This window comes from Cervus canadensis, chromosome 5, assembly GCF_019320065.1.
Source record: "Cervus canadensis isolate Bull #8, Minnesota chromosome 5, ASM1932006v1, whole genome shotgun sequence".
Taxonomy (NCBI): Eukaryota; Metazoa; Chordata; class Mammalia; order Artiodactyla; family Cervidae; genus Cervus; species Cervus canadensis.
The window spans coordinates 46,907,304-46,920,186 of NC_057390.1; the positions used below are offsets into that span (position 1 = coordinate 46,907,304).

Consider the following 12,883-nt stretch of genomic DNA (forward strand, 5'->3'; position numbering starts at 1 on the left):
AAAATGCCGCAATCTTTCCCAAAAAGAGAGGACTCAAAGGAGACATCTCCCCAGCGGGAGAAGAGGTCACCCCTGCAGGTTGACCCCTGCCCTGTTACAGCTGGGACCTTCTTCGAGGTGGGAGGCCAGAGTCTAAAGACTGGCCTGGAACACGCTGCAACAGGAGGAGCTATTTGTTCTCTAAATGTGTCCAGATGCAGCGCCTTAGAGCTGGTGAGATGGAGACATTTGTGCCTTAACAAACGTCATCTGCTTAAGAACTGAGCATTGACATCGTGCTCAGCTGACATCACAGCTCCTGTAAAATTCCCTCTACTTCTGAAGGCCACCCTGGGCCTGCCTTTCTGCTCTGTTGCTCCTCAAAGGGAAGAGAGTTCTGGGCACAGTGATGGCAGAGGAAGGTCCTTCCTTCTGTCCATGTCCCCAAGCACAGCCCAAGGGTTGGTTCCCGGGGCTCAGTTTACCTCGGTCTCCTCCTGGCTGGAAGGTGCTGAGGGAGCCCCCTCGGGGGTATCCACCACGACCCAGGAGAAAGAGTGTGGCCTGTAGGTGGGCACAGGGAATGGAGGGGTGGTGTGCCCGCTGGACTCTGCTGTGCTCTCCCCCAGATCCGGCTCACCGCCCAGCTCCCAGGGCACTCTGCCTCCTGGGGGTGGAGGCTCCAGGGTCTGTGGGCTCTGGGGCCCAGTCCTCACATCTACATAGGAGTCCGAGAAGCCCCAGGAAAAATGCGTTTCAGATGCACTGGTGTCTGAGCAAGGGCTCTCCAGGAAGAGCGGGTTGTCAAAGAAGATGCTCTCCTCCTCGGCACTCCACTCGGGAGACAAGTCCAGCGCGCCCTCCCTCGGCCATGCTGGGTTCTGGGTCTCTCCTTCTGGCCCGCTGCTGTCTTCCCCCGAGGCCTCATCCACATCCACGGGTGGGCTGGGGAGGAGGCCCGAGTTCCGGGGGCCAACTGGGCTGGAGGGAAAAGTGGGGAGGTCTGCAGGGGCCGCGGGAATGCAGCATCTCAGCTCAGCTCTGAGCCCTTCTGTCTTCTCCAGCTCCTCCTCCAGGTCCAGCACACACATCTGGGCCTGCAGGATCCCCGCCCAGAACACCACCTGTGTGGACGTGCTCTGGCTCTGCCCTGGGCTCCCCAGAGGCTGGCTGTCCCTGGAAGACCCGGGGGAGGTGGTTTTCTGTCCTGCCTGTTCCTGAGAAGAGCCGCTCCCCAGGTGCATGGGCTCTGGGCTGGAGCCCTGGGGACAAACATCAGGCCTCACGGCATCAGGAGGGACAGAGGCCCAGGTCTGCTCCCCGTGAGGTTCAAGAGGCTCAGGGTGGCCATAGGTCTCCCCTAGGTGGGCTTCCGAGTGGGGCTGCAGGTTGTCTCCCAAACAGATGTCGAGAATTTCCACGGGTCTGGGGTGGCCACAGAGTCCGTCGTCGCCCATCATCCAATGAGCGCAAGTTGTGCTAGAGTCTTCAGGAACATCTGCCTTCACAAGCCCATTGTGTGGATTAGAGGGAGCGCTGGCCAGGGGGGCGACCGGGACCCCGCAGGTACCCTGGAAGTACCCAAAGCAAACTCAGGTTAGCACTGGGCTGTCAGCCCCTGGAAGCACACAAGTGGCAAGTTACATATAGTTTTGAGTACCTGCCACATCCACAGCCCAGGTCAAGGGCCACTGCCCTGAACACAGAAGCAGGGGTGAGGAGTGTACCATACACGCTGTCTGACCCATGATCGCAACTGCCTATACCCATGGGGGCACCTGCCCCAAAGACACTCATCTGTTGGCTGAAGGCGGCTCCCGTGGCTGAGCTGAAAAAGATGAACTGAGCACACCAGAGCCTTCTTTGGGGAACCCGGATTGGAGAATGTTGAGGGTGAGAATGTTGGTAGCAAGAACAAAAGGCACAAATGTCTCAAATTAGCGGGAAAGCAGAGGCAAACCAAAAAAAAAAAAAAAGGACACGGAAACCAATGTATGTGGGAGCCAAATAGTCAAGGACTAGAGGTGAAAGGAATGAAACAGACTCAAGGGAGACGCAGGCAGCCAGGGAAGAAAGGCCATGGCCAGTCTTATTTCTACTTCCCGAGGCTCCAGCCTTCGGGGCCTGCATCCTCGCAACCATGAACCGGCCAATTCTCAGTTACAGCCATGCAGTCTGGCCTAGGTGGAACCAGGAAGAGGAGCACCAGCTAAGCTCAGCCTGGGCTCCTACAGGGAGGGGGGTGGGCTTCAGCCCACAGGGAAGACTCAGGCTGCATGGGGAGGAGACCACTGCCTTCTTGGTGACTGGGGGGGGTGGGTGGGGAAAGCTGGGGATGTCCACCCATGTTCCCTTGGGGCTCCACCACATCTGTTCAGAGCTGCCCAGTGCATTGGCCACACTGGCACTCTGGGCGGGTCCTAATGGGATGCAGCTGAGGATTCTCACGGGGAATTTTCTAGAAGACGTATCTCCATCCCCTGGGTATGGACTCCAGGTTACAGAGCTTTTGGGAGTGGCCTTGCTGCTTCAGAACAACCGGCCTGTTCTGATCCTGTGGACACTGTGAGACTTGTAACTAGACCCATTTCCCTCCCCATACGGGCCTTCAGGAAGTGTAGGTTAAATCTGCAGGCCCTATGCATGCATTTCCAGGATTAAATGCACCCCAGGGGACTTTCCTGTTGGTCCAGTGGCTAAGACTCCATGCTCCCAACGCAGGGGGCCTGGGTTCAATGCCTGGTCAGGGAAGCATATCCCACTTGCTGCACCTAAGAGTTCACAAGCTGCAACTAAAGCTCCCACTTGCTGCAACTATTTCTTGGTGCAGTCAAATAAATAAAAACAGAACAATAAATGCACCCCAGACCGCCTCACATCTTTCATTTTCCCTTTGCCTTACTTTCCTCACTCAGAGATGTCTACTTGGAGGACTGTGTATACATTAAGCTGTTTTTTGAAATATCTGGGGGGACAAAGGCACAAATAAACACACACATATCCCTGCTCCTGACTTGCAACCATGTGTGATTTCCCAATACCCACTGTCCACCTACTTCATGGTCTACCAGGAGACACTCAATAAGGGGGAAGTCTCAGAGACAGGGAACCAAGGCTGGGTGGGGTCCTATTGCTTAAGGTCACCAAGACAGCACAACCGGGTACTGTTCCTTCTTTCAGAAGGTGCCAGAGAAAAACAAGACAGGACTAGCATGAATTTCAGTTTCTTATTCCCCTTGAGAGCATCCTCCAAAAAGTCTCTCAAAACCAGAATCCTTTTCTGGGTTTTTACTTCTCCCTCTGTCCCAACCATCACATCCCTCACTGTAACAGAGCAAGAATCTGTAATTGCCAATCTGTGGCCTCGGGATCCTGAAGCTTTAGGCCCCAGGAAGGCCCAGTTTACCACTGAGTTCTCAGCCAGCCTCCCCAGTAGACTGGAACTTTCCAAGAGCTGAGGCCACTTCTTACTTTCAGCCTTGTATTTGATGCTCTGAATCCAATCAGTTTGAAATCTGCTCTTCCTATGGGTCTCCAACTCTTTTAGCTCAGCCTCAGTCATCATCTGGGACTTTCCTGGTGGCTCAGATGATAAAGAATCAGCCTGCAGTTCAGGAGACCCAGGTTTGATCCCTGGGTAGGGAAGATACCCTGGAGAAGGGAAGGGCAATCCACTCTAATATTCTTGCCTGGAGAATCTTATGAACAGAAGAGCCTGGCAGGCTACAGCTCACAGGGTCACAAAAAGTCAGACATGACTGAGCGATTAACACTTTCACTTTCAGTCATCATTTGAGCATCTTCCTCTCCACCCCATACCTTCCCCAGGTTAAAGGCTAAGGACTTGTACGGTTCCCTCCCTAAGTCCTTGGCTGGTCTCAGGGGCAATCCCTGGCTACCTTGCTCCCCTCAAGCAGCTGTCCATTTTCAACTCTTCCCCTCTCTGAGTGAGAGCCCTGCTATGATCCTATCTCCATGGGGGAGAGAATGAGTGAGGTCAGGACCCACCATCTATATTTGGGCAACCCCTCTGGAGCCAAACCTCCCTCCCCAGGCCTACCTGGAGAATGACCAAGTATAAATAAAGAGGTGAGACACCACCCCCCCATGCGCGCGCGCACACACACACACACACTCTGCAGGCTTCTCAAGGAAACAGCCCTTGAAACTGCGAGTTGCTCAGTCGTGTCTGACTCTTTGCAACCCCATGGCTCCATGGACTGTAGCCCACCAGGCTCCTCTGTCCATAGAATTCTCCATGCAAGAATATTGGAGTGGATAGCCATTCCCTTCTCCAGGGGATCTTCCTGACGCAGGGATCGAACCTGGGTCTCCCGCATTGCCGGAAAATTCTTTACTGCCTGAGCCACCAGGGAAACAGCCCTTACAGTATGGAAAACTCAGGAAACAGCTCCATTTATGAGATGGAGGGCAGAGGCATAGGGAAGCACCTCCATCACTGACACCTGAACTCGGGGTATCCCTAGCTCTCGTCCCAGACCCCTTGACCATCCCTCCCTGCCAAGACCTGGTCTGTTTGTGTCCAGCAGGCTCCGCTTCTGGGATGCCCCCTCTCCAGTCCTCACTCCTCCTCACACTCTATCTGACGTGTGTCTACCTTAGGAGCGAATCCTTGTGGGTATTACAGCATTCTGCCTAAATGACTTCAACTCCTCTCCTCTTGTTAGTGAATTGCTTGACAGCCAAGTTCAAATGACAATAACGGGAATGGGAAATGATGGGCAGGGGGCCGGAGGAAAGTGTGCCCTGCAATTTTTAATAAGACAGGAGTTCCACACATCCCTCTTTGCCAAAGTGCTCAGTCACTCAGCTGTATCCGACTCTTTGCAAGCCTGTGGCCTGTAGCCCACCAGGCTCCTCTGTCCATGGGATTTCCCAGGCAAGAATACTGGAGTGGGTTGCCATTTCCTCCTCCAGGAGATCTTCCTGACCCAGGGATCGAACTTGCATCTTGGTGTCTCCTGCATTTACAGGTGGATTCTTTACCACTGAGCCAACAGGGAAGCCCTTACAATTAAACTTGTATATGAAGCAAAGCAGACATACAGGTAAATGTTAATGACCATACTAGACATAAATGAGGGTTGAACTCGCCTTCCCAGAAGGAACGGGGTCTTTCTCCATGGATTCAAAGGGAAAGAAAAATCAGAGACGTTGTAGCAGCTTTCCAGAGACCAAAGGGAACAGATTGCTGGGGCCTGAGGGGACGGAAGGGCCTGAGGGAGGTGGGGTGGGGACTGGGGGAAGACTGACAGATCCAGCACATGGTGGGGAAAGAGGTATGCCTGCACACCACCCTCTTCTCTCTCGTGTTTCAGAGCATTTACTCCATCGTGTAATTTCTAGTGTGTCAACCCACCTGGTTCTCACTTGCCTCCCCTCCCTAGGAGGAGGTTCTTTGTGTTTCTTGCTATCACTATTTCCTACGAAAACGCTACCCCTAATCACTTTAGTGATATACTGTGTGAGCCTCTTGATGAAAGTGAAAGAGGAGAATGAAAAAGTTGGCTTAAAACTCGATATTCAGAAAACTAAGATCCTGCCATCTGGTCCCATCACTTCGTGGTAAATAGATGGGGAAACAGTGACAGACTTTGTTTTTGGGGGCTCCAAAAATCACTGCAGATGGTGAGTGCAGCCATGAAATTAAAAGACACTTGCTCCTTGGAAGAAAAATTATGACCAGTCTAGACAGCATATTAAAAAAGCAGAGACATTACTTTGCCAACAAAGGTCCGTCTAGTCAAAGCTACGGTTTTTCCAGTAGTCATTTACGGATGTGAGAGCTGGACAAGAAAAAAGGCTAAGCACCAAAGAACTGATGCCTTTGAACTGTGGTGCTGAAGAAGACTCTTGAGAGTCCCTTGGACTGCAAGGAGATCAAACCAGTCAATTCTAAAGGAAATCAGTCCTGAATATTCATTGGAAGGACTGATGCTGAAGCTGAAACTCCAATACTTTGGCCACCTGATGCAAAGAACTGACTCATTTGAAAAGACCCTGACGCTGGGAAAGATTGAAGGCACGAAAAGGGGATGAGAGGATGAGATGGCTGGATGGCATCACCAACTCAATGGACATGAGTCTGAGTAAACTCCGGGAGCTGGTGATGGACAGGGGGGCCTAACGTGCTGCTGTCCATGGGGTCACAAAGAGTCGGATATGACTGATTGGCTGAACTGAACTGTGTATACCCGCTCCAGCTGCTGAGTGTGGGGGGCACAGCGTTATCCTCTAGTTCCAGCGGTTAGAAAGCTGAGGGTTAGTGTAGACTGGAGAGGCTCAGGACCACTCATGAGACACCTGGGGTTACAGAGCCTGGTGGCAGGCATCCTGGTTCCAGGCAGACAGGTCCACATGGGCGCATACAACCTCTAAGCAGAGTTGCCACATTTAGCAAATACACAACAGAAGATGCCCAATACTGGGAACATATTTACACTGAAATTCGACTCATTTATCTGAAATTTAAATTTAGCTCTGGACTCTATTGTATCTGACAACTCAACTCATGTCGAGAGCGCCCATCTCTCTCGACATTAGTAGGGTGTCACTCACCTAGCTTGTGCTTTGCAGCCCAGACCTCAGGCCTGCCAGTCACCCCACGGGTGAGGCAAGTTGTGACACTGCCCTCCTACTCACAAGGAAACAAGGCTCAGAGAGCTTCAGAAATGTGCCCGGGTAGCTCAGCTAGTGGGTGGGGAAGCTGGAGTCTGATCCAGGTCTGCGGCTCCCTTTAGCGGCACTTTCTTTCCACCCGTAAATCAATTCCTTTGGGTATTCATGTATTGAACAAAGCATGAATTTCTTCTGAGGTGGAGTCACCTGAATTCATCTGTTTCCCCCACTGTCCAGGGCAGGGCCTGCCTGACTCAGAGGTGACACTCCAGAAATGTTTGTGAAAATAAGAGGAAAGATGGAGAGATGGATGGAGGGAGGGAGGGAGGAGGGATGATGTATGGATGGATAGATGGAGGGATGGATGGATGAATAGAAGGATGGATGGATGAATGGATAGAGGGGTAGAAGAAGGGATGGGTGAATGGATGGGTAGGTGGAAGGGTGGATAGATCCTCAGAAAGCTCCCTCTTCACAACCTCACTACAGGACTGGGGAGACTGAGGCTTGGAGAAGGAGATTTAGCATCATTATGACATAAAGACGTTCCCCTAAGGGCAAGTCTGACCATGAGCCAATCACACCTTACTTCCAGGAAGCCCAGCGCCCTAAGGGCAGAGCTTTCCCAGAAGTGGTTCCCACCAGGCCAGCCCAGCCCAGCAGCCAAAACGTCCTTCTGGGTCCTGGCTCCAAGGAAGAAGTTGGACAGAGAGGAAGAGAGTTCAGGACCCGTTCAACCACCATGTCTATGCTCCTCACTAGAAATGCAAGTTGACTGAGTCTCTGTCTCTCTCTCCCACCCTCCTTCCCTCTCCCCGCCTACAGCCCCCACCCCACCCCCTTCTCTCTTCTATTGCTTCTCGCTGAATGAAGGGATGGGATGACCTGAGGGGTGAGGTCACTTCTTATGACCAACACGGCAGTCCCACCAATCACCTGGGTGAGGGCAACCTGACTGAGCAGGGGTGAAGAGTCAAGGGTCAAAGGTGGAGACCAGTCTCTGTTTCCTGGAGGGAGGATGGCACCTCTTAGGCAGAGGTGGGCCAGGAATTGGGGAGCAGAGTCCAGGTCTCAAGCATCTAGAATTTTCTTGGTTTATTCCCTCCCCCACCCTTGGTATTTAGTGTTACCTCTTTTAAAATCACTCAGGTGTCTTAACCAGAACAAAGGAGAAAGTGTCCAACATGGGTCTCTTAGCTGGGTTCCGTCATCTCTGAAAGGAGTGGCCCTTCATGTTTCTAAGCACCATGATGGGTCAGGAAGCTTAAGGAAAACTTCTGGGAGAAGTGGGGTGGCTCTTTGGAATCCAAGAAAATGCTCTGAGTCCAGAAGCCAGTGAGAGGAAAGATTGGGGAGGGAGAGGGGGACGGGGGAGGGATGGTAGAGAATGGGTGCTCCACTGGGCAGCCCCCCAGGGCTCCTGTCCAGAGCGGAGTGACCACTGCTGGGGCTGAGCCTGTATTAGCTGATGGTAGGTAAAGGACACAGAACCCGACAGCTGGGGGACCAAGGGGACATAAGTCCCTTCTACCCTCACCTAACCTCTCCCCCCAGCTTCAAGGCAAGGTTTTTTCCATCTTGGGGAAGGAAGAAGCCCAGATGGCACCCGGATCATCCTTTTGAGAGTGGGTTCTCTTTCCATCCCCTGCTTGGGCACAGAGCCTGTGCCCTGAGGTGTTGAAGGCCACAGGAGGCCAGGGGAGAGCCTTTCCAAGGGGGACAGGGGACAGCACGAGTGTCACACATTCAGACCCTACTCGCCATACACTGGAGGCTCACAGCCTAGTCTCAAATCCTAACTACCACTGACAAGCCACGTGACTCTGGTGCAAAACTTCACCTGGCTCCTTGCCTGTGAAAGAAGGAAATACGATGGATAAGTCTTCTCGGGAAGTTTGCTAGAAAATGGGTGCAGGGCTTCCCTGGTAGCCCAGGGGATAACAATCCACCTTGCAATGCAGGGGACACCGGTTTGTTCCCTAGTGCCAGAAGATCCCACGGGCCACAGAGCAACTAAGCCCGTGTACCACAACTGAGCCTGAGCTCAGTTGTCGTGACTCCCGGGCCCACGCTCTGCACCTCCTGAGCCCACGCCCCACACGCTCTTGAGCCTGTGCTCTGCAACAAGAGAAGCCACGACAACGAGAAGCCTGCAGTGAAGAGCGGCCCTCACTCACCGCAACTAGAGAAAGCCTGTGCAGCAACGAAGACCCACTGCAGCCCAAAATAAATAAATGAGTAAACAAATAAATAAAATCTTTTCAGAAAAGAAAGAGAGAAAATGGGAGGGGGGTCTGAGTGCCAACACTGAGCCCGCCCTTGGGAGGTGCTCAGAAATACCATGTCTTGCTTGGATTAACCTGGCTGCTTTGCAGGTCCATTTGGAGAAGAAAAAATACATGAAAACAAGCAAACACACGGCCCTCCATGAGAGCACGGGCTCGGCCCGATGGGCTCCCTCTGGACCTGAGGAGTCGGTTCCTGGATGTCCTGTCTGGACTGTGTGTGTCTCTCTCTCCTTTTAAGCTTCCAACTCAGAAAGCTGCCTCCTTTTGCCCTGGCAATGTTCCCTTCCTATGCAAAAACCAAAGTCTTCTGGCCCATCCTGGGATTTAGGAGGTGATCTGCCCTGTCCTTCAGCAGCCCTGAGCGGCAGCCAGGTGAAGGGTGTTGCTCTGCGGGCAGTTACCCTCCCCTGCACACTGTCCCCAGGCTGAAGTTGCAGGACAGACACCCCTTCCTGAACCTGGGGCCAGGGCACCCGAGGTACATGACATATGATGAGGGGCCACCCCACATCCTGCCCACACGGAAGGCAGCTTCATGCAAATGTGCAGAGAGAGCGAGAGAGAGAGCGAAACACTCACACACATACACATACCATTGGTGCTGAGAACCCTGAGATGGGTCAGCTGAGAAGCAGGCATGGAGGGAGAATGGAGAGGAAAGAGAAGAAGAGAGAGTGGTGAGCAGAAAGGATGAGCCAGGGGCAGAGGAGATGAGGGGGCAGAGGGCCAAAGGGTAATTATCGACCACAGGAGGACAACAAAGCCTCAGGGCCAGCCCGGGCCTCCCTCACGCCTTCCTGGATCTCCCCCTCCCACAACAAAAAGCCCTGAGCCCAGATTTTAATCCATAGGCTGGGTAGCTCCTTATCTGTAGAGCAAGAAGCCCTGTGATGTCCTAAAGCCTGGGAGACAGGCCTCCTAGCTGAGGCCCCACAGTCCTCTGGGGTGTTTATTATCAGCTGATGACAGGTCACCCTTCCCAGGCTTTTAGCAGAGAAGAGTGACTCTGCCTGTAGGATATCGGGCCCTAGAATAAGGGGGCGGTGGCTGAGGATAAGAACTAGGAAGCTTGATATGTCCCAAACAGGGACGCCATTGAGAGTGAGCTTGTTCCTGTCAACCATCAGGGCGATAAGCCTAAATTCGCGCTGCCAGGGCAAGCCAGCAAGTTGGGCCCCCTCCCCTCCCCCTAACCTTGCCTTGTTGTGGGGGGCCTGAAGGCAATGCGGGGCTGGGCGACCCAAGTCAGAGCTCCTACGATGACCACACCCAAAGCTGCCCCCACCCCAAAGCCCCAGCCCAAATGGTTTCCTTCTCTCCAGGGTTGAGGGGTCATTTGGGGCCTCTAGCCTCATTAACCCCCACCGGGCACCAGTCACCAGGGACCCAGGGAGGCTACAGAAGATTCAGGAAGGGTCTCCCTGGGAGGCTGGAGTAAGTGGGAACCACAGCAGGATTCAGGGAAAGGGCTAGATTGGGAGGCGGCTGGTTGATGGAGAGGAGGAAGGAGAAGGATGGGGCTGCGGCCCGGGGCCGGGCTCACGGCAGATGCACAGGCCTTCAGGGCCCTCCTTCCTGCCCACCTGCCCCTCTAGGGTTCGCGCATGACTCCCTGCACCCTCCGCCCCCACCCCACGCAGGCCCACCTTGCTCACCTCCAGAGGACTGGGAAGGGATGCGTGGCCCTGGCTCCCCCGGAGCGATCCTGCCGCCCGGTCCGCCCGCCCTGTGAACGGTGAACGTGGCGGCAGCGGCTTCCGACTTCCGCTCCCCTCACCACACTCACCCTCCCTGCCCCCCTCCGGCCTCTGGGGCTCCCCAGCTGCTCTGCACCTCAAACTTCCTGCCCCAATGTGAGAGACCCTGCTCCCAGGCTCAGTGCCTCTGGCCGCCAGCCCCCTGCTCCTGGGGACCCCCACCCTCTGCACAGCCCAGAGTCAGGGCCTGGGAGAGAAAAAGAGGAAGACGCAGTGCCCTGGGCTGTGAGCACACCCCACCCTCCACCCTGCGGTTCTGTCACCAGGTTCTCATCTCTGCCCAGCTCTCGGTTCCTTGCACGGCACCCAGTGGGACTCAGGAGGGCCCTGGGGCTGCCAACTTTTCTTTTTCCCTCGATTTATGTGTGGCTAGGTCTTAACAGAGGGGCTTCCCAGGTGGCTCAATGGTAAAGGATCTGCCTGCCAATGCAGGTTCGATCCCTGGTCCGGGAAGATCCTACGTGCCTTGGGGCTAAGTGCCTTAAGCCTGCCCACCAGAACTACTGAGGCCACGTTCCTCCAGCCGGTGCTCCATAAGAAGAGAGTAGCCCTCACTAGTGGCAACTAGAGAAAGCCCTTGGGAAGCAACAATACCCACTGCAGCCAAAAATAATTAATTTTTTTTTTTTAAAAAGACCCACAATCAAGGGCTTCAGACCCAGGCTAGCCTGGCCCACAGCACAGAGGGCATGACTCCAGCTGCACCCCCCAACACACACACCACACACACACACACACACACACACACACACACAGAGCAAGGAGTCCATAGGGACACGCCTACCTGGCCTTTCTGCATCACACCCTGGACACCTTGGTGTCCTGGACACTCTGCTTCCTGGACTCACAGGGTCTCTACCCTCTTTGGACATTGCATCACTGCTCTGTGCAGCCCGAGACCTGGAGGGAGGCAGAGAGATAGTCAAGAGGTGAACATGGCCTGGGCTTGGGGGCTGGTCACGTCCCTCTATGCACATGCCGTATTAAGCCAGGGCGGGGAAGAGAGAAGGAAGGGGCTAAAGGCTGGGGGTGGGCTCTGCTGCCATATACGGTGATGGCTGAGGGTTCCAATTCAAACTTGGGCCTCCAGGTCATCAGTAAAGGGGGAGGCAGAAGAAGGGAACACTCATTCTATAAGAGTTCATCAGGTGTGGTGTTATAACACTGACATATCCAAACACATCTTGATGGGTTCCATTTCTGGGGCTGCAATGCTAGGTCAGTCAGTCAGTCAGTTTAGTGGCCCAGTCGTGTCTGACTCTTTGCGATCCCATGAATTGCAGCACATCAGGCCTCCCTGTCCATCACCAACTCCCGGAGTTTACTCAAACCCATGTCCATTGAGTCGGTGATGCCATCCAACCATCTCATCCTCTGTCATCCCCTTCTCCTGCCCCCAATCCCTCCCAGCATCAGGGTCTTTTCCAATGAGTCAACTCTTTGCATGAGGGGGCCAAAGTATTGGAGTTTCAGCTTCAACATCAGTCCTTCCAATGAACACCCAGGACTGATCTTCTTTAGGATGGACTGGTTGGATCTCCTTGCAGTCCAAGGGACTCTCAAGAGTCTTCTCCAACACCACAGTTCAAAAGCATCAATTTTTCAGTGCTCAGCTTTCTTCACAGTCCAAGTTTCACATCCATACATGACCACTGGAAAAACCATAGCCTTGACTAGACGGACCTTTGTTGGGAAAGTAATGTCTCTGTTTTCTAATATGCTATCTAGGTTGGTCATAACTTTCCTTCCAAGGAGTAAGTGTCTTTTAATTTCATGGCTGCAATCACCATCTGCAGTGATTTTGGAGCCCCCAAAAATAAAGTCTGCCACTGTTTCCACTGTTTCCCCATCTATTTCCCATGAAGTGATGGGACCAGATGCCATGATCTTAGTTTTCTGAATGTTGAGCTTCAAGCCAACTTTTTCACTCTCCTCTTTCACTTTCATCAAGAGGCTTTCTAGTTCCTCTTCACTTTCTTCCATAAGGGTGGTGTGATCTGCATATCTGAGGTTATTGACATTTCTCCCGGCAATCTTGATTCCAGCTTGTGCTTCTTCCAGCCCAGCGTTTCTCATGATGTACTCTGCATATAAGTTAAATAAGCAGGGTGACAATATACAGCCTTGATGTACTTCTTTTCCTATTTGGAACCAGTCTGTTGTTCCATGTCCAATTCTAACTGTTGCCTCCTGACCTGCATATAGGTTTCTCAAGAGGCA

The 12,883-nt window shown here is 53.3% G+C and overlaps 1 protein-coding gene across 3 annotated transcripts in view; it reads right to left on the reverse strand.

Annotated features, from left to right (window-relative positions):
• PSD4 (pleckstrin and Sec7 domain containing 4) overlaps positions 1-12,883 on the reverse strand; it is a 45,235-nt gene that overhangs the window by 17,100 nt on the left and 15,252 nt on the right. Inside the window, exons 2-4 of one of the 3 annotated variants that reach the window (XM_043468783.1) lie at positions 11,448-11,563; positions 10,562-10,632; positions 465-1,550 (exon numbers count right to left, since the gene is read on the reverse strand). In XM_043468783.1, the coding sequence (XP_043324718.1) occupies positions 465-1,550; positions 10,562-10,632; positions 11,448-11,535 (1,245 nt within the window). In that variant the 5' untranslated portion in view covers positions 11,536-11,563. The remainder of the gene's footprint in view (positions 1-464; positions 1,551-10,561; positions 10,633-11,447; positions 11,564-12,883) is intronic. The other 2 variants (XM_043468784.1, XM_043468785.1) reach the window with 2 other exon arrangements.